The sequence below is a fragment of the Fistularia commersonii genome, chromosome 26 (assembly GCF_037954325.1).
Source record: "Fistularia commersonii isolate RoL2024-O1a breed Wild chromosome 26, RoL_Fcom_v1.0, whole genome shotgun sequence".
NCBI classification, from domain to species: Eukaryota; Metazoa; Chordata; class Actinopteri; order Syngnathiformes; family Fistulariidae; genus Fistularia; species Fistularia commersonii.
Window position 1 is genome coordinate 5,557,266 of NC_141309.1, and position 24,007 is coordinate 5,581,272.

Here is a 24,007-nt window from a genome sequence, read left to right on the forward strand (position 1 = left end):
AGCGCAGCAGGGGGGGATTCGGACGCAGAAGGGGGGCCGGGGAAGGAGGTGGAGGAGGTGGAGGAGGAGGAGGGGGGCGAACGGACACGCCGGACGCCCCGACCCGGCCGTCTATGGACGGATCCACGCCGCCGCGACGCAGGCCGACATGGAAGAGTATTTGCGGACGGTGGAGGGCGGACTGGGGGTGAGTTCGGAGCCTTCGCCGGCGGTAAGCGCCAGATTGTGCAGAGGTTTCGGGGGGTGGAGAGGCGCCACAGGCGGCGATCCTGTTGCTTGAAGAAAAAGGGGTGGTGAGGATGGTGGAGGGGTAAGTCTCTATATTCCCCGAAGCACCTGTAGATCGACGATATGACCGTGCATGGAAGGGGGTGGGGGTGGTGGGTGGCCCAGTACAATGAGCCCTGTTGTGTTTACAGGCGCAAAACTCGATTTGTAACGAGTGGGAGGCGTGACAAGTTGAGCCGGAGGCTGTCCCCTCCCTGCTATCTGGTTGCTCTGCAGAAAAAAGAAAAAAAAAAAAAAAATCAGATTGTCTTGTTTGGCCCAGAAGGTGTCTGTCCACATGGCTGCCCCACATTCATGCGGGGGAAGAAAAAAAAACAAATCAAAATATATATTTTCAGATGTAATGTTTGAATTGAGATGTCAGTCCGCTTGTTCTGCATCACGACATGTGAGTAACATGGAGAAAATAATAAACTTATTCACCCTTCCTCTTGTGTCAATGCCAGGGGTCACTGATAAAGACTCCAGACAGGCCGTTCATGTGCTCATGCCGGCATAAAAATGACAAAAGGTAAAGAAGTTGAATTTGGGTCAAAACAGGAGGCACTGACTGTTCACATTTTTATATTTTTATGAATCTGCTTGAAATATGACGCGGCTGTTTAGTTTTTTGAAGATGTGGTCCCAAAGAGCGGCCAAGCAGCGACAAAAACACGGCGCAAAACGTATATTCAAAAGTAACGCTTATCCAATACTGCCATTTACTTAAATATCATATCTAGTTACTTTTGAATTGTGTTTCTACACAGCTGCATTTGAGTTCTTGTTGGGTGATATAAATTGTAAAATATTGGTGAGAATAAGATGCAATACGTTGCAGTATTCTGCATCATTTTCTGAAAATGTTTTTTTTAGTTTTGGTCTCCCGAGGCTGTGTTGATGTAATCTGACTTGTTTCCTATTTGGATTACTTTTTTTTTTTTTGGTATTGTAAAACACAAGGATGCTATTCAGATTCATTTATTATCTGGCCGCTTCAGGGCTTTGTCATCCACCTGTAGCCTGAGTTATGGGTGCTGCAATGCAAGAGGGCACTGTGGAGAAGAAACAACACTTGCAGAAATATATTACCGTTTAATAAGATTGCACAGCTCTAATTGTATTCATCTGCAGTGCAGGTGCACGTCTACCCTGAGGTTTCTGCTGCTTGTCATATTGCAGACAAATATTTGCTTCCTGCCTGTTAAAATAGTCCTGTCAACAATCTAGTGACACACTAAAAAAAGGCATTAACAGTTACTTCAAATTGCAACAGTATGAAAGAAAATGAGAGTTTTGGTATATTGATTTTTAAGTGCGTTGCCTTTTCAATATATTCCAACACATAATAAAGTGTGCTGTTGTCTCTTGTAAACAAATAGCCCAAAAAAGGGGTTCATTTATAACATTTTAGCACCAGATCCACATCCTCCTTACAACTGAGCCACATCTCACTTTCAGCAAAGACACACATCTATTTCTTTGGTTTTAGAAGTCATCATTGTTACATAAGTTTGCACTTCAGCAGCCGAAATGAGTTGTTAATATTCAACGAATGGACTAAATGTTAAGGCAGAGCTGGTCCTCTGAGCTGTAATGGCAGGTATTGTTTATATAGCTAAAGAAATTATTCCCAACAGCTATAGTATGTTCAAAGTAGTGCAAGCTATGAAAAGTTAATCTAAATATTGAGCGCTTATTTTATTCCCACAAATGATTACATTCATTACCCGGTGTGTGTTGTGTCCGCTGACCTGTCCTGCTGTTCAAAGTTGTTAATGATCAGCGTCTCCTCCGGTGGCCCGTTAAGCTTTATGAAAATGCTTGGGTTAGTTGTCCGTGGCGATTGGAACAGTGCTCTTCTGCAATGTCTTCATTTTTCTTTCTACGCCGCCCGTTCCCATAGACAGGATTATTTTTGTGTCTTCTGGCCATGACACTAATTATAAGGCAAAGGATGATACACTTCCCTGTTTGTGTTTGATATATGAACGCCTTGCTTGAGAAAATAATTAGTAACCTGTTGCCGTCCATTGTTGTCCCTCAACAGTCCCTTGGGCCTGATCTCCAACCGTCTAAGCATTATGTAATTTGTGCAGGACTATTGCTACTCGGTACTCCGAATTCCTACGTCTTGGTTTTTTTTTATCTGTTTTTTCCATGTCAAGTTAGCTCACTAGTTCACTTTTAGTAATAATTAAAAGATAGTGCCTGTGTTTCAGAATCATTGATGCACTCAAGGCTGAAGGCATCGACCTTTGAGGAAAATACTAGTCAGCGTAGCGCAGATTCACGCCGATGACACTGGAATTACACGCGTGTGAACACCGGCATGACATTGAATTAAGGATACAGAATATTTTCCGTCTAGTGAGTCACATTCAAAAGGAGAAAATCAAAGAATGACTGTGCAAATGGATGATTATGGAAAGGGGTTGCGTGTCAGAGAGGTTACAGGTGGAATTTAACATATTACCACCCTGTCCTCACGCAAACATAGACGCACTTTACTTCTATCTTGCATCTACATAAACTTTGATGATTCACTTATTTGCCGAAGCACTCTCTGTCACTCCCCTGTCTCAGTGTCTCTGCTCTCCAGATGGCCTCCATCCAGAGTGTCCATACTTCTAATTGCACCGGCTCTTAATGCTTACTGCACCTCTTTTCTTTCTCACTTAGGTTTCCGAGACTACCAGTTCCCCCTTCCCTCTTCATTCTCCCCTTTTTTTGCTTCAAGATCAAAACATGCATGTGCGCACGTCTATGCAGTATTTAAAACTAATATGATTCTGGTTTTAACCGGGTGACCCCGACCCTGATGTATTTCCAACTCGGACCGATTCATTTCTTCTTCCAATTTCAGAGGGAGTCAAAATGCACAATTTCCTAATGGGCCTTTCGGTTTGTTTTTTTAACTTAACATATCAGAATCTCTTTCATGCTTAAACAGTTTATATGTTAGTAAGACTGCATAATATAAAATGAAAACAAAACATTCACAAGGCATGATTAATTTATTTTGTCTGAGGCTTGCACTTTTCTCTGCAGCAGTAAGCACATATGTGGCTGTCTGATTTAGGCTAATGCTAAGATGCTCTGATAAATCAATGGTTCAGTCATTTGTGAGGAATCTCCCCTCACAAGGAAACTTCTGAGGTTTCAGGGTAGTTTTAATGGTCATTTAAATGTTTTATGTAAGGAGCGTTTACCGTAAGAGTAGATCTCCTCAAATCAGAATGCTACTTTGCCGAAACTCCATAACAAGACGGAGGAGAGAAGAGAGGAGCAGACAACAGGAGAGCTTCGAGGGAGGGCACTCAGATTGAAGGGTATCAGATGGATAATGCAAGCTTGTACACACACACACACACACACACACATACAAACGCTGCAGTAGTACAGAAAGCAAGTTACTTTATCTTCACTAATGGATCACTTCCTTTCTCTGGTTATTGATTCATTCTCCCTCCCCTCTGTCTCTTAGGAAAAAAAAACTGGCGTCCTCTTCCTTTGTCTCCCACACCCTTAAGATCTTTATTCTCTCATTCCTTAATTCCCTCTTCTCTCCCTGTTTTCACACCTTCACTCCTGCTTATCTCATTCCCCTATCCTCTTAATTCTCCTTCTACGTTATCGCGACTCTGACATTTTCCCCGCTGTCCTTTTCACCGTCTGTCGTAGATGGCTGACATTTCAAGTGCCACCACTCCCTGTATTTCAGCCTTATTTTTATAAGCCCCTTTTGATCTTCTCACCTTCCCTCCCTCGATCATTTCTTACTTTGTGTATCCACCTTTGCCTACGGTGGAGGCCAATCAATAGAAATATGACAAAAGTCCATCTCCATGCTTTTCTTCACTAAATCACTAGAATCACTGCTCCACTGCCCGCTACACTTTTTTGGGGTGGTGATAAAATAAAATATTGTCCGCTTAAATCAGGGATCCCCAAATTTTTTCCTGCGAGGGCCAAATAACTTTTCCCTTCTCTGACGGGGGCCGGGCCAGTTTGTAACAAAAAGTGTGACGATCGCAGAGGTGTCTAAACGCTAACGATTGTTTTCCAGAAAGCCACACGTAACTGAAAATTAACCCTTTCTGGGATCTTGACTGGAAAAAAAAGATCAGAAAATAAATAATAACATTATTAATGAATAATGTCTTTGTCTCATCTCTTGACAGATGAGACAAACAGCCTTTTCTTTGAATTGAACAAAAAAATAATCGTTTATCCACTGCAGGCTAATTACCCTGCATTCTGAATCCATTTTTCTCTTACTTAATCTTTTTGCCATTATTCCGTGTTATTTGACAGGGGTGTGTCCATAATTTTTTTTTTTTTTTTTTTTTTTGAGGGAAGGGTTTCAGATGAGGCACAGACTGCAGAAGGATGGAATAAAATGTTATTTTCTACGCATGTACAAGTCACGATTACGTGGCCAGATTGAAAAAAAAATCATAATGCATCTCTGGTATTGTTCAGGGGCCGGGCAAAATGTGGAGGCGGGCCGTATCAGGCCCCCGGGCCGTAGTTTGGGGACCACTGACTTAAATCAAAGTCAGAAACATAATGTATATTTCAGTAACATGCTTGTATTATTGGAGAACATAATGGGTTTGTGATTTTCACTTTTTTTTTGGGTTGGAACGTGCTTCCAAGAACTGGCCGTTCCAGACAACTAGAGCCTGGCATTAAGTGATTCTTCCCAATGTTGGTAAAGGTCCACTCAGCCATTGGCTTCCATTATGTTCCGAGATGGATTATATCAACTTGCTGCTCGGCAGTTCCTTTACATCGATCCAAAGCAAATCACTTCATTTCTGTGTCTATATTCACCTACAATTTTGTCCCTACTAGTTAATAGTTTTGAATATCCTGTGAATCCATAACAATAAATATGCATTGAGCATTCTGTAGGCTGCACTCACTTGTCCCCCTTAAAGAATTTTTCAATTTAAGCAAAGATGTTTTAGCAACTTACTGTCAGGGTATCACACCTGATCCCAATTTGTAATCAGCTCCAGCTGCAGCAGATGCCACTAATCAAGATCCCTATAAAGGGCACGCGGCGCGCTCTGCCTGGTGCTGGGGATTGTGGCTCTCAGATCCCTGCCGTGACCGGACCCAGTCGGCCGGTGTAACCTCTGACCCTGCCTGGAACCCGTCCTGGTGAGACCCAGCCCTGTGCAACTTTGTCTCGGGGCCAGGTGCTTACTAGCGACACCCTACCTGCCCTTTCAACGCAATAAAGCGCTTTCGATCCAGATCCCTGCTCTGAGGTGTGGTTCCCTGCTCGAGTCCGCCCCTGCGACTCGTGACACTTACCTTGAACTAAACCATTTTTAAGGATCACAATCTGAACAGTGTGGCTAAAGGATTGTCCGTTCTGCCACAAAATTATTAGTTTTCTTTTCATGTGTCTTTGTAACATTAACATGGAGACATATGTTTCTTATCAGCATTTTTTTTCTTGGTGATGGGGCAGATTTGCACGATCAGCCATTCAGCTTTTCTGTTTTATTGACAGCTTACCACAGAAACCTTTATCATCGCTGATTTGCCAAAAGTTGTGCTTTTGCCCCTCAATTTTTGGGAAATATACTGTATTTCATGAGGAAACTTCTCCGGCATTCAAGGAGCAGCACTTGAAAAAAACCTAAAACCAGGAGTTTTCATTCATCATATGGATTCAAAAAGTTCAGCCTCTTTTTCACCCAGTGATGAATCTTTGCAATGGATCCATCGTTACTGTCCACTTAACCCAAATAAAGAGAGTTTACTACAGCGGAAATAATGGAGTCGTCTTGTCTCTGATAAATTGTTCCTCTGGATTTGCGGTAAGAATGTCTCTTCCATCCACTGATCCGCTCTCACAACTAATGATGCCTCTGCTGCCGTGGAAACCGAATTGTATTTTCTTGTAAGTGTCGTCTGAGCCTTGCAGCACTATGAATTTGTCATTGATTCATAGTGTTGGTTTCACAAGGCCACAGTCGTCTAACACTGTGTCTCCTATCAAGTCACAGAGTAAACACACATACAGCATTGCTTCCGGGCAGCGTGGCGGCGCAGCGGTTAGCGCGTCCACCTCGCAGCGAGATGATCCCTGGATCAGGGAAGCTTTCTGTTTGCATGTTCCTCAGCGTCTGCATGGGTGTCCTCCGGATTCTGCTATTTCTCTCCAGGGTCCAAAAACACGCATGGAGATCCTAAATTTCCCAGATGTGTAAATGAGAGGGTGAATGGTTGTATGCGGTTGGTTGATGAATACATGGCTATTACTTCCATGTGTTGTATTTTTTTTTCCTTTTTTGAAAGCATCAGATTTGAATGAGACAGAATGATGTCCTGTCAAGTTTCTTTAGAAATGAAAAGCTCCTCGGGTTTAGACTTACTTATCTGCTTTGTGCTTGTCTGTGTTTTTAGGAGGACGCGTCGGACCGTTCTGTCCATGTTGTCTTAGGTGGTCCGGAGGCAGATGTGGACACTGTGGCCGCAACCCTGTGCTTAGCGCTGCACCTCAGCCAGGTAATGAAAACTCTCTATTTTTCCTACTCAATTCAAGTGAAAACTTCATTTTCTTGTATAAGAAAACATGGTGGTCTTATTCACATTTTTTTTTTTTTCGAACATTTAGGACACAACCGTGCTTATAAAAAGCTGACACATGAGCATACTATCAAAAGGCTGCGCAAAAGCGTCAACTCGCGTGTTTCTTATGATGCGGTCAATAAAAGGTCACTTGGATTCTTCCACTTAAGGAGATCACTTAGCACGCTGTCACAGCAATCCAACTAAATGACAAACCTGTAAATGTTCATTATCAAGCAACAGGCAATTTTGAAAGTCACCCTTCAGCAATTTTGGCAAAAAAAAAAGCCAAAAAGCCATATGCCTGCTGACAGTATGCCCACACAACTGATTCAGGAGGAACAGTCTGCTACCCCATCTGCCTCACTGCCAAAGACTCTCCACTGAAACACCCAAAGAAATCTTAAGAAACCATACAAGTTGTTAAAGGAGTCACCCCAAAAAGGCTTTGAGTGCTGTCTGGCCTGAGAACCTGTACACCCAACATCAAATATATATTTGAAAGATATGGTTTTCACCTCAGATTTCAGATGACTCGCATTTTGCTGGAAAGAACATTCTGCTGCTGCAGGCTTCATCTCAGATGTTGAATTTCAGGAAAATCAGAGCAGATGTAAGTTATGTTACTTGATTTGAAACATTATGTCGAAGCTGAAACATGTTGAGTCCATGTTCCTGGCAAAATCGCTTACCCCCGGAGCAGGGGTGGGACAACATCCCCAAAACTCAATTAGCGATGCCATTCATCCCATGTGACGAGATGCAGGATATAATATCTAATATTTTATTTAAGGTCATCTAAGTCCAGTATTGTTTTGATTCCTGCTGATGTATGACAACCGTTGCACATATCTGCTCCCAGTCATGTTTAACAGAATTTTACTTTTTTCCAAATACTACCATTTCAGTGATTTGGGCAAAGTGTCAGAACCTAAAGCCACTATTTGCCCAGTGAGCAACTATTTTTATGTGAATACACAAAATCTTGGATTCATTTAAGCTGCTGCTTTTAAGTGCTCACTTGGCAGCCGCACTATCTGATTAAAATTGGAGGGACAGTTGGTTGGAAAACTTAATTCTGTCAGTGACGTGTCAGGAAAACCAGTGCAAAGAATATCAGTTGGTGTGGTTTAACTTGAAAAGAAGAGAATTTTGACAAGAATTTGCCATGACCTGATGACCAAGAACCTCCACAGACAACGCGAATATGCCATTTCACCCACTAGGATTTGAATCAAAGAACCTTTTTGTGTGATCCATCTCATATTTAATTCAATGAATAGATCATTTAAGTTTTCAAAGGCATCTCATTATACGCCATATCTTAACCAACACATGCATACATCTTGCATTCATTTAAAATGTATCCCCAGAGCTGCCTTGTGGAAAACGTGTAAAAAAGATTGTGAATTATGTGCTCAGACTTTTAAAATAGACAACGGGGTCCGATCATCTCCAGAACTTCTGTTGTGGGGTTCTGCAGGCCTTCGGAAGGGAAGCTGTTGATCCAGCTAAGATGTCTTAGGTAACCAAGCATCAAAATATGCAAATGGAGAGACAAATCTAGCTTATGTGGTCCCATCCAACTGAAGAACAAATTCCTGTAAAAGGTAATGCTGGCTCTTTTAGATAGATGTCACAACATCAGAACATGCAGTGCATCACAGCTTGTTGCAGCAGGCTGGTTTGGACGCCCCATGCTGACATTTGCCCATCACCATTGGATATGGAGCAATTCTGCTGCATTATGTTTTCTTCTTATCATGTGGATGGCAGGGTGCATGTGTTTTGTTTACCTGGAGAATAACATGGCACCAGGATGCACTATGGGATGAAGGCAGAAATGTAATCCTTTTACAATGTTCAACAGGGAAACCTTATCCGCTGCAATTTTTTGTGAGTTCAACATGTGTACACACACGTATGAGCAAAAGTCAAAGTCAACTTTATTGTCAATACTGCCATACATTCACACATACAGAGCATTGAAATAGCGTTACTTTGAGACCCCATGGTGCAAAAGTACGAAAAAAAAAATGACAAAAAAAATTATAAATACTTTAATCATGTTTACAATCATATTGAATCAGAATCTTTAACAATGTTTACAATAGAATAATATTCACAAGAGAATCATATCAGAACCTCAATTTTGATCTCAATAATTCTGGTTTTATGTATTTTGTGTGTGGAGACTTCAGACGTGGTGTGCGCTCCAATACTGTGCCGCCAGCAACGTGATGCTCGGTTGCCCGGGGAGACGCTGAAGTACCTGCAGAAATTAAGAATCAGCGAGCGCTCATTGCTGTGGTGCGAGGATATCGATCTGGTGAAAATTCATCGCGCAAGAAAACTCTCGCTCACGCTACTAAGAGATGGATTGCTAGACAGGTAAAGACGTGCAACATTTTAAATTTGCCGAGGGAGTTTTTCATTTTTGGCGTAAGAACATGAATCAGTTTCAATTTAAGATTACATTTCAGCTACTTTTCATGAGACCAGCTTTGTCTATCAAAATCAGTTGTGCAGAGATTGGACCCATTCTGGAATGCTTTAAGTTTTACATGAATCATCAGTTAATATCAATAGAAATAACCCCGAAGTATGGACACACACACACACACACACACATGCAAAGTGTGTGCTTGGGTGTGTATTTCACGCCTGTGTGTTTTCATCCTTTACACCCCCCAAAGCAGAGCCGTATTTATGCAAATGCCTGACAATCATTGCTCCTTCCCCTGCAGCCATCCGTATCTCCTTCAACCCCCACCTTCTCACTCTTGTAGCTCCGAGTTCCGTCCTCTGGAGTCCAGCGTCCTACGAGTGGTCCATCACGGCAGTCAGCAGGATGCAGGGGATGATGGGGCATCGTCCGCAGTGATGGCAGTTGCGAGAGAGATTCTTCAAGAGGCACCGGTGCACATCGGAGTAGCGCTGACGGAGCCGCTCCAAGGTGAGGGAGGCGCAGACGCCCCCTAAGGGGAGTAATGGGGCGATGAAGGAGGACACACACAAATCCCCTGACATGACTCGCTTAACACCCACTAGGAGATATGAAGAAGAGGAAGAATGAGGGGATCTGAGTGCTCGCAAAGAGCAATGGCAGACGCTGAGTCCCAAAATGTTACTACTTTCTCATGGATACTTTTTTAAGTAGAGTTTTTCCCTTCTAAGAAAGATCCCCCCCAAAAAACTGATAAAAGGAAAGGTAATAAAGAATGCTGAATATTACAGAGGGTTCAACAACAAAAAGGGATCTGTGTAGTTGTGTTCTGCATGTAGAAGAAATATGGTTCAGAATGTGTGTATCTCAGTAGTTTCTCAAAGAAATTTGAGACGTTTCGATCTTGGTCCCATTAGATGTAATTCTAATGGGTGTATGGTGGATTCTACGGCCGCGCCTGGCGAGACGAATCCACAGGAGGCAGAGGTTTAGCTGCCATCCCTGCCGGCTGCATTGCATTCAACATTTGTATTGGCCAGTCAAAATGACCAGTCAACATATAACCCTGTTTGATTTACATTATTTTATAAATTGACAAAAGTGGCAGACTGATGGCATATTGCTGTTATTTAATTTGTTTTAGTGAATTTAGTCAACATTTGTCTATTTAAAATTTACAGCTGAGAAAAAAAGAATTCATTTTTGCAGCCTCCTGGATCTGTCTCTTTTGGATTAAATATACTGCTCAAAAAAAAAAGGGAACACTTGAACAACACAATGTAACTCCAAGTCAATCACACTTCTGTGAAATCATAGTGTCCACTCAGGAAGCAACACAGATTCATTTTGACTTGTTTTAAGGACATTACATCAAAGTTGGATCAGTCTGGAGTTTGTTTTTACACTTTAATTTTGAGTGTGATTCCTAATCAGACCTCCATGGGTTGATACAATTGATTTCCATTGATCATTTTTGTGTGATTTTGTTGTCAGCACATTCAACTGTGTAAAGAGCAAAGTATTTCATAAGAATATTTCATTCATTTAGATCTAGGATGTGTTTTTTAAGTGTTCCCTTTATTTTTTTGAGCAGTGTACTTATACCCAGGAATATGTTTATGTTACTATCTTTGATTCAATTTTATGAATTTGAAATGCCTTCCAAAGTTGTCATCATGTTCATGTTGCGCACACATGGGATAATGTTTGTGTGTTTGCAGAGGCTTTGCTGCAACAGAGTGAGGCTTATTGGCTCAAATATGGACGTCAGTCAACACAATTGGAAGAACTTCTGAGATCTTTAGAAAAGTGGAGTAAGGTTTCTGCAAGTCTGCCTGATCCAGCAAAGCTCCAAGGTAAATATTTGATTTATAGTTACATTGGATACATTTGATTGTTCATTGATGGAACGCTTATGGAATATATAACAATAAATCTACTTGGCTGGGGATTTGCAAAAAACAAGAGCAAATAATTTTTAGTTTCTGAGTTGTTTTTTTTTTTCTTTCGACAGCAAAACCTTACCTTGCATTTAAAAACAAATGAAAATATGAAAATACAGACCTTTTATACAGTACTTTTTGTTAATCATTAAAAAACAACAGTTTTACCAATATGAAAAAAATAAAACATTTCTTTCAAATTTTAAATTTTTAAATTTTTTTTCTGGTCATTTTCTAGCAATAAATCTGAATACATTTGGGCTTATTATAAGTTATTTATTTTTGCTGGTTTACTGTTGATGGTCTGCGTAAGTGTGCATCACTTGCTACAGCCACCAGAGGGATCAGCGAGCACTCAATCCAAGATAAATTGCACCTTTTTTTTAAACCAGCCAAAGCTTTTCTACTAGAGGTCTCTCCATAAGACTGCATTCTTCCTTGTGTTTGTTTCTATCTCATGAAATTGTTTTTTTTATCCTTTTTGTGTGTCCTTTATATAACTGTTAGTCCTCTTGTTCTATGCTGTTGTTCATGTGTGCTGACGGACGTAGACTTGAAGCAGAAGTTGTCCAAAGAACTCAGAGAGTTTTCTGATGGAGAGACGACCATAGCCTTCGCCACGGTGACGGCGGATGACGGGGTAGGTGTCCGGCGTAGAAATTAAGTCCACGTTTTTCGCAATATGTTTCATTTCAGTTCAAGGACGAATGCCAAGCCGAACTATCACTCTGCTTCATTGTCACAAAAAAAAGCACAGTTTTCCCCCAAATAATCCAAATATATCTTACCGTGAGGGTTTTCTTGTATTTTACTCGCTAAGACATAACACATTTCAGTGTAAGCAGTTATCAATAAAATTTGCTTCTGGGTTTTTCTTCTGTATTTCGCTTTTGCACACTATCTAACACACACACACTCACAGTTGCTATAAACCTTAAAGCCTACCCCTTCTTTTCTCCCCGCTGCAACTTCTAATGTGTTCGCTCACCAGCACCATCACCACCACCCCCCCCTAAAAAATAAAATCATTCATTATTTCATTTCTATCTCCTTCTCCCTTCTGAAGCCCATTTTTCTCTGCGACTGCCTAGCGTGCAGTATTAGGCTATGTGTAAAATAAATGATGTCTGTAGCCGTAGGGGTATGGCTCTGCCTCCCCCAGAAAACTACCTAACGTCCAAGGAACATTAAACACCCAGATCCTCGTTTAGTGAATAAATAACCATTCATTTGAATGGCTTTATGTGTGTGCGCACACCGGACTTTCTGTGCATATTTTACCAGCACTGAGCCTTCACGCTGTGTGTTATGAGTTAGAGAAAGAGTGAGAAAGGGAGAAAACAAGAGACATGGAGAGAGAGGCCCCATTAGAGACTTAATATAGAATAAATGGCCAGGGGCCTGTATGTCGCCAGCGGACCCTCCGACTCCACAGAGTCATGATGGGTTACTAATGACCTGAAATCAAGCTCTAAAATGAACTCCTGATATGCATGTCATTTGCTATGTGTATATATTTATATATAATTTTTTAATTGTGTTTGAAAAGAGACTGAAACGGTTAGGGAGAGTCATTTATGGAGGGAGCTCAGGGAAGTTCTGCCTGCAATTATTCTTTCCAGAAAACTAAATAAATTAGATTAAATTAGTCTGTCATGGTTTATGTGTTTGTAAGAGTAGTGCATGTGTTTATGTGTGTGTGTGGGGGGGGGGGAGGTTGACAGCAGTTAAACAGGTTAGAATTATAGATTTGAGGGTTTTAAATTGTGTTGTAATTGCCTAGTTAGCCAAACAAAGTGATTTTGTTTGATGTGATTATGTGGACCTTTTATATCGATTGAATGATGGACTTTAGTGTACTGCAAAAACATTACATTTTCATTGAAAAGATCTGAAATCAATATAGGAGCGGATTATTTTTTTTATTTATTCTTTAATCTGAATAGTTTCCTATGTGTGTGTACTGCATTATATTTTCTGTAAATTGAAACAATGATGCAGCCTGTTGTGCAAAACCTCGAAAAAAACACGTTTTTTGCAATCCCAAGAAATGGTCGTGCAACTGTATGCAATTTGTCGGTATAAATTATGAACATTATATATGCGGACACTATTGTCCCAAGTTATTGCGTTTTGTATTCGTATTCTTCTTATATTGTTTTGTCAAGCCGGCCAGAACATTGATTGTGAAATGGATGTATGGACGAAGCATCCGCGAGATGAGCTGATTACAGCAGGTAAAGTGGGACGGCTTTACTTGTGTCAGCGACAACTTGCAAGAGGCTCGGATTTATAAACACTCACTAAAAAGTCATTACTTGCATATTAATGCCAGCGAGTGTGTTTATGTATCAGAGGTTTTCATGGCTCAGAAATTAGTGCTGGCAGATGAGACGTTGGTCGGATAAAGAGTTGTCATGCTGTGGAGTTGATGAACTGTAGGAAGGACAGGAGCCTCAAGCCACACAATAATGTGTTTTTTGTGTGTGTTAATATGGACATTGATGTGTCACAATATGTTTTAGATTTCCTTGTTTTCCCCCCCTTTCCAAGCTGTTTCCTCTCTTAAGAGCATACATAGGGAAATGCCAGGAAAGTTAATGTTCTCCATTTTAAACGAACATTTACATAAAGAGTATCCAACAAAGTTACAAAAATAGATGTAACCATGCGCTTTTCCTGTTCGTGTTAAATCAAACCTGTTTTTTGTTGCCTCCGCACTTGAACAGTCACGCTGGATCGAACTGTTTTCCAACCGTCAGTCTATCCCAGCCCTTTTTTGTGTCTCACGAATGAACTGACTAGACTTACACGTCAGCCGAGGTCATTTGGGCAGCACAAAAATCCCTTTTCACATTTTGAAGGAGACACCGTAGCATCATCTCCACAGAATCCCTGTATATACACACATTCGTGTATATTCACTTTTTAAAAGTGACATAAATCGAAGCTACCAAATTCATTAAATCATTTAATGAACTTCGGCCGATTGCAGCGTGGATGCTGCGAGGCAACGAGCGTTGTTTGTTTCTTTTCTTTGTGGATGTGTCTGTGTTCATCTCCGAACCCGCACATTAGTTTCCAGTGTTTTTAGATATTATTTGCTTTTGTTGATGTGGCTTGGTTTTGCAATTTTGTTGTTTTTTTTGTAACGCATTTATCTCTCCCTGCGAGGTCGTCTTTCCATTTCACTTTGGCAATGTTGATTGTTTCTAATGTGTTGTTTGTTCACAGTCCTCTGGCCCTTCTGTTTGTTTATGCGGGGCCAGTTTTGCCCTACGCCACTTGCACAAATAATTATGCTTGCTAATGAAGGGGCCCGCAGCCAAAGCACTCCATAAATGCCTTTCTGATGAGAGGCACAAGAAGACAGCAGGTGCAGGGTAGCCCTCCCAGGGACTAAGATTGAAGATCAGCAATCCAGGGTGCCCCAGCCCTGAATCCCACTATCTCTTCCTACCTCGTCTTTCTTCAACCGCAATGTTCTGACTGCAAAGTGGATAAAATGAGAATGCTATTATTCTATAGCTGCGTACAAAAACACAATAGTCTTGAATTTGCAGAGGCATCAGGGATGCTTAGCATGCGCGCAGATGGGATATGTCGACTTTGTGTCTCTCAAAATAACTTTTATCATGACAAATATACCGTGGGGAGTGAAATGCAATATGTAACTCCTACCCAAAATAGAGTCTTCATTTTGATAAGTTTAGAAAAGGACTGCATAAGATATTTATCTGCCATTAACTTTAAGGCCTGCCTTTATTTTCTTTTCCCTCATCATCATGTCGAAACATCCACTCTTTCTCTTCAAAATTTTCCATTCTCCCCCAACGGCTTTCCTCGAGCTTTGAGGGCAAACAAACAAGCAAAACAAAACATTTGCAGATTCTGTGCTTGCAACTTGGCCCCCTAATCCCTGCGCTCAATGGATGAGGCTTGTGAAGAAACTGCATATGAGACAGACAGATAGGAAAGCTTCTTTTCCAGTAAACTTCGGGAACCCTCTGGTGTCTTGCCGAAACTTTGTAAGTGCAAATGCTGTTGTGTTTATGTGTGCGCGCGTGTTTGTGTGTGTGTGTGTTGTGTGTGTGTGTGTGTGTGTGTGTGTGAATGAATGAGAGTACGATATTTGTGAGCACATACATGTATATGCTATCAGTGTGATTGCGTAGTAAGTAGTTGAGATTGTTTTGTGTGCGCGTGTGTGTGTGTGTGTGCTGGTTGGTGTCAGCTCGCTCCTTGCCACCCCATTTGCTGTAGCTGTACTGCTGTGATCACAGACAGATGTATAAATCAAACCTCGCTTGATGGATTCATCAGGGTGGCGAAAACGATCGCCTGAGAAGACCTCGCAACTCTCTCAGCATTCTGTGTTCTGACAGAAAGGGTATGCAAAGAGCCTAAATGGATGAATGCTTGATTAATTCTATGTCGGAGATGTTGGCGACAGCAGGAAATGTGTTTTTGCTTTGACTGTGTTTGCACGAGAATTTACACGCACGGGGCGTGAGTTATGAGGCTTGAGTTTTGTACCTTAGGCTATTGTGCATAATGATGGCAGGTTGGGAAAACTGCAAGCAGCCACTAAAGACTTGCTACCTGTGGAGCAAAGACAACCGAAGGGAGATGGAGAGTGTTTGTGCGTGTGGGTTGGGACGTACAAAAAAGTTGAAGTTTATGGAGGTGAAGAAACAGATAGATGGAAAGAGATTTTTGGGTGGTGATGAAACAAAGAAATTTGACTTGAAATAAAAGAAACAAGACACACAAAGATAGAATGAAGAAAAAAATGACAGCAATGTATCTGCCTTAAATATTAATCAAAGTTCAACATACTACATTCACATGAATGTTCATTAGCTGATGGAGGCAGAGCTGTTGCAGTATATAGATACCTGGATAAATATCCCTAGGATCACAATCAGCTGCAAAACCAAGCATTATGCAATCAACATATGCGTCTGTAATTTATTTGCTTAAATAATCTCCTCATATTTGAATTAGGTACTATTTCAAAAATACACATTTGATTCGTAAATGGATTGGATAAGTCAAATAAAATTTTCTTTAACCACTAAAAGTGCTGAGTCACCCAGCCTCATGCAAGTTCGTGCAGTGATAATGAAGGCGTCGTTGAGGCTGTGGATCAGGTCGGCAACAGGAAGTAGTCATGGACTGCATGTTTTGTCACGAGCTACAAAATTGGTCTATTTAAGTTTTTAGCACATAAACATGATTTACATTTGTGTGTGTGTGTATATATATGTGTGTGTGTGTGTGTGTGTGTGTGTGCATGAAACACTGATCATTATTTATCATCAGTTTGATTTCTGACTTGCAAAGTCACACACTCATATAGAGTATGGTGTGAATATGCAATACCTACACGAGTCATCTTTTGAATTATTTGAAAATTAGACTTGACTTTGCATTGATTTTATATTTTAATAGTTGGAAAAAAAACAAGTTAAAATGTATGAACTTCATATGGCATTTTACTAACGATTAATGTCTCTTCAATGTCTCTATCAGTGTTTTCCCTGCTGTAGCGTTTTAAATAACCTCCAACTGATAGCCATGCAAGTTGACAAAATGTTCTTGATTACTTTGAAGGTATTTTATTGTGAATGGCATCTGAAAAAATGAAATTTGTAGAAAAATATACAGTTAAGTACTTGGCATCCTACCTTAAGCAAGGTTTAACGAATGGGATACAGGTGGCTGTAACCTGGGGCTCTAAGACTGATCTAGCAAGTGGATTTTTATGGTGAACATGTTGGAAATTTACAAGAAAAGGCAATCTGTGTTTCTGGAGGTGGCGGGGAGAGGGGAGAGAGGAGGGGCTGGTAAGATGAGTAGTAATTCACTCAGTTAAGAGCCAAATGGCAGACAGACTGTTACCCTGCATGTTGTCTCTGAGATCTGCTCTCTGCTCATTTCCAGACTATATTTCCCTTTTCCCTGTGTGTGTGTGTGTGTGTGTGCATGTGTGTGTAGCTCTATCTGCATGTGCACACAGTTGGGAAGTAACTTAAGAGCATTAGCATCAAGGAATAATTGAGCATCTGGTGTATTGTACTGTCAGTCATGAAGACTTTCTTTCTTTCTTTCAATGCTCGAATGTGTACACAGCGATGCAAGTTTGTTCATACAGTTGAAATGCTGACAGTTACCGGAGGCAAATACGTACGAGTATCCGAGTTGTCGGATTTACATCGCTTCCTTACATTAGTGTTTGTACTAATATGAGTGAATATGTATGTTTTAATCTCGAGAAGCTTCATTGCACTCATCGGGATATCGTTGTTGAGAAATGACAGTGTCAGTGAACTGACAACTGCTTTGTGTGTGTGCACGTATGTCTCAGGATTAATTGGCCTGTGTTTGGCAGAAGCCGTATTCGGTTGAAAGGGAAAGATGAGGTTTGGAGAGATCGGGGGGGAGGAATTGGCCCCGTATCCTCACAGGTTAATATTGACACAGCCTGGGCAGATACAGCCTTGTAGCCCTCATCAATCACTTTCAGTCGACCATTACAAATGAAGTCAAGGACCGCACATGCTGCGTCACATACTTGTAAAGCCGTCGGCGGATAAAAATAATAATAAATAAACAGGGATTGAGTGGATTCATCTCGGGATATTTTTTAAGATTAAATGTACACATTAAATTTGAAAACTTTACAAAACAAACATTTGTGAAATCTAGATTATTCAAGTAAATGTGTTTTCGGAAGATTCTCTTTACCTACTTCTTGCATCGCCGTGCTTTGCAAGTTATCACCGCCGTAGAGTTCGTGTTAATCATTTCAAGGGAAAAAACAAGTTCTATTGACAAACAATCCATTAATGCAAGTTTTTGTCCATCAATCATCACGCCTTTCATTGAATTAACATAATCTGTGCATGGTGGCTGTTTTAAGTGCAAACATTAATTCCCCGACAATAAATCACAAAGTGGCTTCCTTCCCCTCTGTGTGCTATGACAGCTTTGTCTCTCATAGCTACAGACGTAACTTTACTTACTGAAACCATTTTAGTTTTCCCCCCTGAAAATTAATCGTATGCACAATGAAAGGGTGGGGAGTAACAAAGTTCCTGATTCATCTGCACCGAGAGTGTTAGTGAATGTTCAGTTCCTCTTTGGAAAAGAAAATAGACTCTGGATCAGGGATCTCAGACTGGCGGCCCTTGGAACAATATTTTATGGCCCCCAGTCTGAAATCAAATCAAATACAACAAAATGCACTGAGAGCTGAGAAGACAGAAGTGAGGCATAGTGTTGTTTAAATTGCATTTACTTTTCTTCAGGTAATTCGTCATGTATTTTTAAAGGTTCACTTGATATAAGGATTTTTATAATTACCTGAAACAAAGGAAAAAATTGAACTTTGTGTTACTTCTCGGTAATTACGCTATGATTTTACTGGTCCGGCCCCCTTGGCATCAAATTAGGCCGGTTGTGGCTCCCGGACCAAAATGAATTTGACACCCCTGCTCTAGATAGCATGTACAATAATTTTGATTTTTGAATTATTAATTCAAAAAATGTGATGAATTTAAAAAGATTGTCAAGTGAACTATATATCCTCTGCATTATACTAATTAATAGTTTCTTCCTTTCTTTCTGTAACTCTCAACCAGCACTGGTTTGTTTATGAGGACGGAATAAAGGCTTTCTGCCATCAGCGCGGCTATGAAGGCCTGACGATTGTCTCGTCCGTCTGCGGTTCAGTCCTCCCTCCTCGCCAGCAGGTGGTGGTGTATTCTAACAACGCTGACATCCTGAACCAGGTGAGACAGCCACCAGATCACCGCTGCATGTCCAGGCAGCCGCAACGAATACATTTCTTTCTATCTTGATCTTCTTTCGAAGCCAAATGGCCATAAATCCTTTGAACGATTTAAGGAATAGCTTGACGTGCCTTGATACAGCCTGAAATTCATTCTCGCTATCTTGTAATTACATGGCTACCGCCGACGGCTGACACCTCATAAAATACATGATTTATTCCTTTTAACACAACTGCTGGTCAGTCGCTTCGCTCAGCTGAGCCACCAGGGCTACAAGTTTTCTCTATCCCAAATCAATTCCTCAAATGTCGAATGATTTCGGTAAAAAGACAGAATGATATGATAAAAACTCTTAGCGTAATGTCTCTCCTGCTTTAGATTTGTTGTGAGTTGGATGAATCTTCCAGCTGGACTCCATCCAGTGACCTTGAGGCCAGCGACTGCCTCCGTGTCTTCAACATGCCTTTAAACACCGCGAGTGCTTGTCTGCTCGAGGAGGAGATTCGGGGCTTCATCAAGGAGTTTGTCGATCGGCGGAGCTCGGTGCTGGCGTGCCACCCCAGCAGTCGGACTTCTTCCACAGAGGGAGTGGCGGGGAGCGTCGAGTTCTCTCAGGGATCTTCTGGTATAAATGACATGGATGTTTCTGATATAGACAGAGTCGAAGGAGGCATCGGCGATGTGGCAGCTGAAAGGTAGGCAACGCATTTATTTCGTTGAGTATAAACCTGGGGTGGGCAAACTACGGCCAGCGGGCCACGTCCAGCCCGTCGGTCTTTTTAATCCGGCCTGCCAAAGATCGGTACAGATTTCATACTTGATGTGAATGATTGAACGATTGGATCAATGAACTTGGAGGTCAAACAGGAGATTATTTCATTTTTGGAGCTACTTGAGAACACTTGAAAATTTTCCTGAGCTCAATGACACAGATTGGTTTTGTGATTAAGCCTTTAGTGCAGACATACTGACATACATGAATGAGCTGGACGTGAAGGGAAAAAAAATGGTTTATGCGTGAAATGCAAGCGAACGTCAGAGCCTTCAAAACCAAGCTGGTTTTATTTTCAAAGCAAATATCAGACAATGTTCAGACAAATCTCTGTCAAATATCTATCATGTCTTGTGCTGACCTGGCCCATCTGTCAAATTTTAAAAGCTAAAAAGTTTGCCCTCCCGTGGCATAAACCAACTGACCGTACTGAAACTACACATATAATTGCCACATATATGTATTGCCTATATTGCTTTATCTCTGCAGGGTAATCCCAGATGATGAAGAGGACACAGTAGGCGGAGAAGTCGGTCCAATTGGAGAGCTAGTAAGCCCTGACAGCGGTATGACCACAATCCGTAGCAGCCGCTCGTCCAAAGAGAGTTCAGTCTTTTTGAGCGACGACAGTCCAATCGGAGAGGTTATAGGTGGAGGCGGGCCAGGAGGACTCTTCCTGAGAAACATCTCGCCACTCGGGTTGTCGTCTCTCTCCCCTCCCGTCCAATCTGAGACGAAGAGGCACCGTTCCAGCAAAACTAGAAGCGACAATTTTGACCTATTTAATTTCGATCCGTTAAATGCAAGTGACCACTCTCTTTCAATCAGAGGGGAATCAGCAAATTCTGAAAAACCTGGTATCGGGGAAAGAACAGCAGCAAGCTCAAGTCAGTCGGAAAATGAGGAGCTGAGCATGGTGGATTTCTCCGCAACCAATTCATTGGGCTGCCTTACGCTTGACAGTAGACTTTCTTCAGCTGACAACTTTGGCCAACTTCATGGAAATGAGATCCTAGACACAATGGTTCCTCCTACACCTGTCAACAGCCTGATAGGGAGCCGACCATCCAGCAGCTGTGGTGTCAGGTTCTTCCCTGAAGATGTCGTGGAGAGGATCAATGGTCTGCAGCACAAAGACAGCGTGTCATCATCCTTGTCAGAAACCTGGGAAGAACTTGGTTTTGAGTCACATGGAGCTCTGCTGTCAAACGACAGTAATATCTGGAGTAGAAGCAGTGATTCAAAGAGCCCACAGAACATTGTGCAGGAAGGTATAAGCAAAGAGTCAATTGAAGATGTGACAAAAAGAGAAAGCAGAGAAACCATCATGAGGTTGGAAAGCGCCCAACAAAGGGTCAAGTGTCTTGAGCCCCAAATGAGTCTCATTATAGAGCAGAGTGAATCACATGAAGACTGGAACCCAGATTCTGCCCTTAAAGATCAGTGGAACCCTGTTTGTTTGATTGATTTGCAACTGACACCACCGGAAGAGGAAATAACTGCAAAGTACAAAACTGCCATTCCTGCTTACAAAGAAACAGCTTTTCCGAAAAAGAAAGAAATCATAAACACTTTAACACCAGATACATCCAAAGAAGACGATGATGTGGCACAGGGGAAAGGCGAAGGTCAACAAAAGGAACTGTTAGATTTTTGGACCTACTCGGCACAGATGGGATTTCTGAAACCTGATTGTAGTACCACCACCTCTTATCCTGAATCACTGGATATGTGGAATATGACAATACGGGATGACAGCTTATCGCCCCTCATGACTCCTGACAATTTGTCTGAAAACTCTGGCTCTCTCTGTGGGGTCAGCCTGACTGTTGGCGGCGGAACATCTCTGGAAAGTCCGCAAGGGTTCTCCGACGGTGGGATGGAGATGTGGAATACCACCATACAAGAAGACAGTTCTGCCACACCGAGCCCAGAAGGGGACGAAAATGGAAGGCGCCCTTGTCATACACAGTCTTGGAACTCTACCGACACCTTGGATGCAACATATCCAACCAAAAAAGCAGAAGAAAAAAAGCCCACAAAGGAACAGACCAATGAGGATCATGTATTTGGAGATAATGACAGCAATGTGAAAATATTTGTAGTGCCCGAAGAAGAAAGTGAACCAGACGACCAGAATGGACTGGACAAAGAACATTTTATTCAAAATGCGCAGTCAGATCATTCAAAAGTTGAGACTTTAGGCGCCCAAATGTGGGACCTTCCTGTTCCTGGAATGGTCACTTCAGTCTCGGAGTATGACAACGTGGGCGCTAGCAGTTGGAGCTTCCCATCCTCCCCCGAGACCTTGCCCTGTCCACCAGTAGTGGACATGATACAGCTCGAGGAGCAGAGCAGCCCTTTTTTAGCGGTTACCAAACCTGGTCATACAAGCAAGGGATTTGATCAATACCAGAGAGATGATTTGCAAAGAAAGACTGAATCTGGAGATACAATTTCATCTCAAGAGAAATCCGTCAAGCAAGTGTTTCTGTTCGAGGGAACCTGTGAGATGAGTTGCCCGAACCAAAGCGTGGGAAGTTCAATTGAAAAGAAGCCTCGCGAAAGGGAAGGAGACGATTTTACAGATCAAGTCAGTAATAATTCCCCATTTATTCTGGTTGAAAACTCAGATGACGAACTGTTTCCCGCTGATCGTCATTCAAGTCTTACGAAACCCGCTGAAATTGAAGTGCAGACTGACCAGTCATTATCCCCGAGTATCCCCAACAATGATGATGAGCTTAGCATCGAGGGCCACGGACATGCCGAGGAAACAGTAGCAGAGGCCGTGTCTCTCAGCACCAGCTTCGGAGAGAGAGACACACTGAAGTACAGCTCCGACAGCCTTCACCCAGGCAGTCGAGATGAGCTCAGGTCCAATTCTGACGGGGATTCTTCATCAGGACTGGAAATGGAATACATTATTGTGTCCGGCTCTGTAAAGGAAGCTGAGAGAGAATGGAGCTACGGGCGCAAAGAGAGCAACAGGCAAGCAAAAGAAGCCAAAAAAACAATGGAAACATTTAGTATGCTTTCATACGCAGCCACGTTGCTGAAAAACCAGGCTCAAGCATCACATCGAGAACATCCCAAGAACATAGAGCGAAGTAGGAACGAAGCAAAACGTCACGACGCCGAGAGTACGCCGGGTGGCGATGCTCGGAATCAGATAGTGTCCGATGCCGCAGACATGCCCTTTGAAACGATTGCATCAAATCGGTTTAGTTCTGATCAATCACCCTACAACGCAGGAGGTGTTCGGCCCCAAGAGAGTATTCAGGATGCTAGTGAAGATCACGGGATAGCAGAAATATTGAGCTCAAGCCAATCAAAACCTGTGTCTGATGCCTTTCATCAGTCAGATTCGAGATGGCCGACCCAAACGGAGGAGGGAACTTTTGAAGATAAATCAAACCTCGTCGTCAGAAGTTTGTCCCCGTCCTTGAGATATCCATCCGATCACTTCCTGAAAACCAGAGAGGAAGTTTACGTACATTCACAAATCTCGATGGAAGAATCCGACGATGGCGGGTTGTCACCCCCCGCAAATCGTCCCGCTCCGGCCAACCCGGGTGACTTTCAAGACTGGGGCGCTCAGTCAGTGAGAGCCCACACACCTCAGTCAGCGTATGAACCCAAATCCCCAGCTCTCACCCACAGCTCCGTCTCCCAGCCGAGTTCCGTGATCAGCTCCCCCGCAAGTGACTCCAGTATCTCCAGTGACAGAGGGCTTGGGTTGCCATTTTCGGGAGATTTAATGGAGGAGGAGAACGGCGATGAGGAACAAGAGGACACCGCTGCGGAGCTCCATCGCTCTCCAAAATTGACAGGAGAAATTCAACCTGAGAAGACAAAGTCATGTTCTTATGATCTGTTGAGTTTCACAGAGGAGCTGATAGGAGGTTGCTCACGTCACGAAACAGATCAACAGACGCATGCAACGGACGAGGACATGCTCCTACAGGACACGCCGGAATACGGCGGCAGACGAACTTCCAGGACAGTTGCTTATGAAGAATGGCCCGTTGATCAACAGATTGAGCAGCACGCTGCTTCTCGAGAAAGCCATCCGGCAGCTCGAAGGTAAAAAAAAAAAAAAACGCTTCGTGTTTATTTTACTGAATTTTTCCCCTTTCGCAATTCAGAGGAGGTAAATTGAAATTTATTAAAAAGAGGTTGCCGATGC

At 42.2% G+C, this 24,007-nt stretch overlaps 1 protein-coding gene across 5 annotated transcripts in view; it reads left to right on the forward strand.

Annotated features, from left to right (window-relative positions):
- The window catches only part of LOC147218323 (uncharacterized), a 39,665-nt gene continuing 15,658 nt past the window's right edge, over nucleotides 1-24,007 (forward strand). For all 5 annotated transcript variants that reach the window (XM_086173782.1, XM_086173784.1, XM_086173785.1 and 2 more), the window contains exons 1-9: nucleotides 1-187; nucleotides 6,697-6,798; nucleotides 9,056-9,252; nucleotides 9,651-9,817; nucleotides 11,029-11,163; nucleotides 11,802-11,890; nucleotides 18,897-19,046; nucleotides 19,425-19,741; nucleotides 20,308-23,904. In XM_086173782.1, coding sequence (XP_086029908.1) covers nucleotides 149-187; nucleotides 6,697-6,798; nucleotides 9,056-9,252; nucleotides 9,651-9,817; nucleotides 11,029-11,163; nucleotides 11,802-11,890; nucleotides 18,897-19,046; nucleotides 19,425-19,741; nucleotides 20,308-23,904 — 4,793 coding nt within the window. In that variant the 5' untranslated portion in view covers nucleotides 1-148. The remainder of the gene's footprint in view (nucleotides 188-6,696; nucleotides 6,799-9,055; nucleotides 9,253-9,650; nucleotides 9,818-11,028; nucleotides 11,164-11,801; nucleotides 11,891-18,896; nucleotides 19,047-19,424; nucleotides 19,742-20,307; nucleotides 23,905-24,007) is intronic.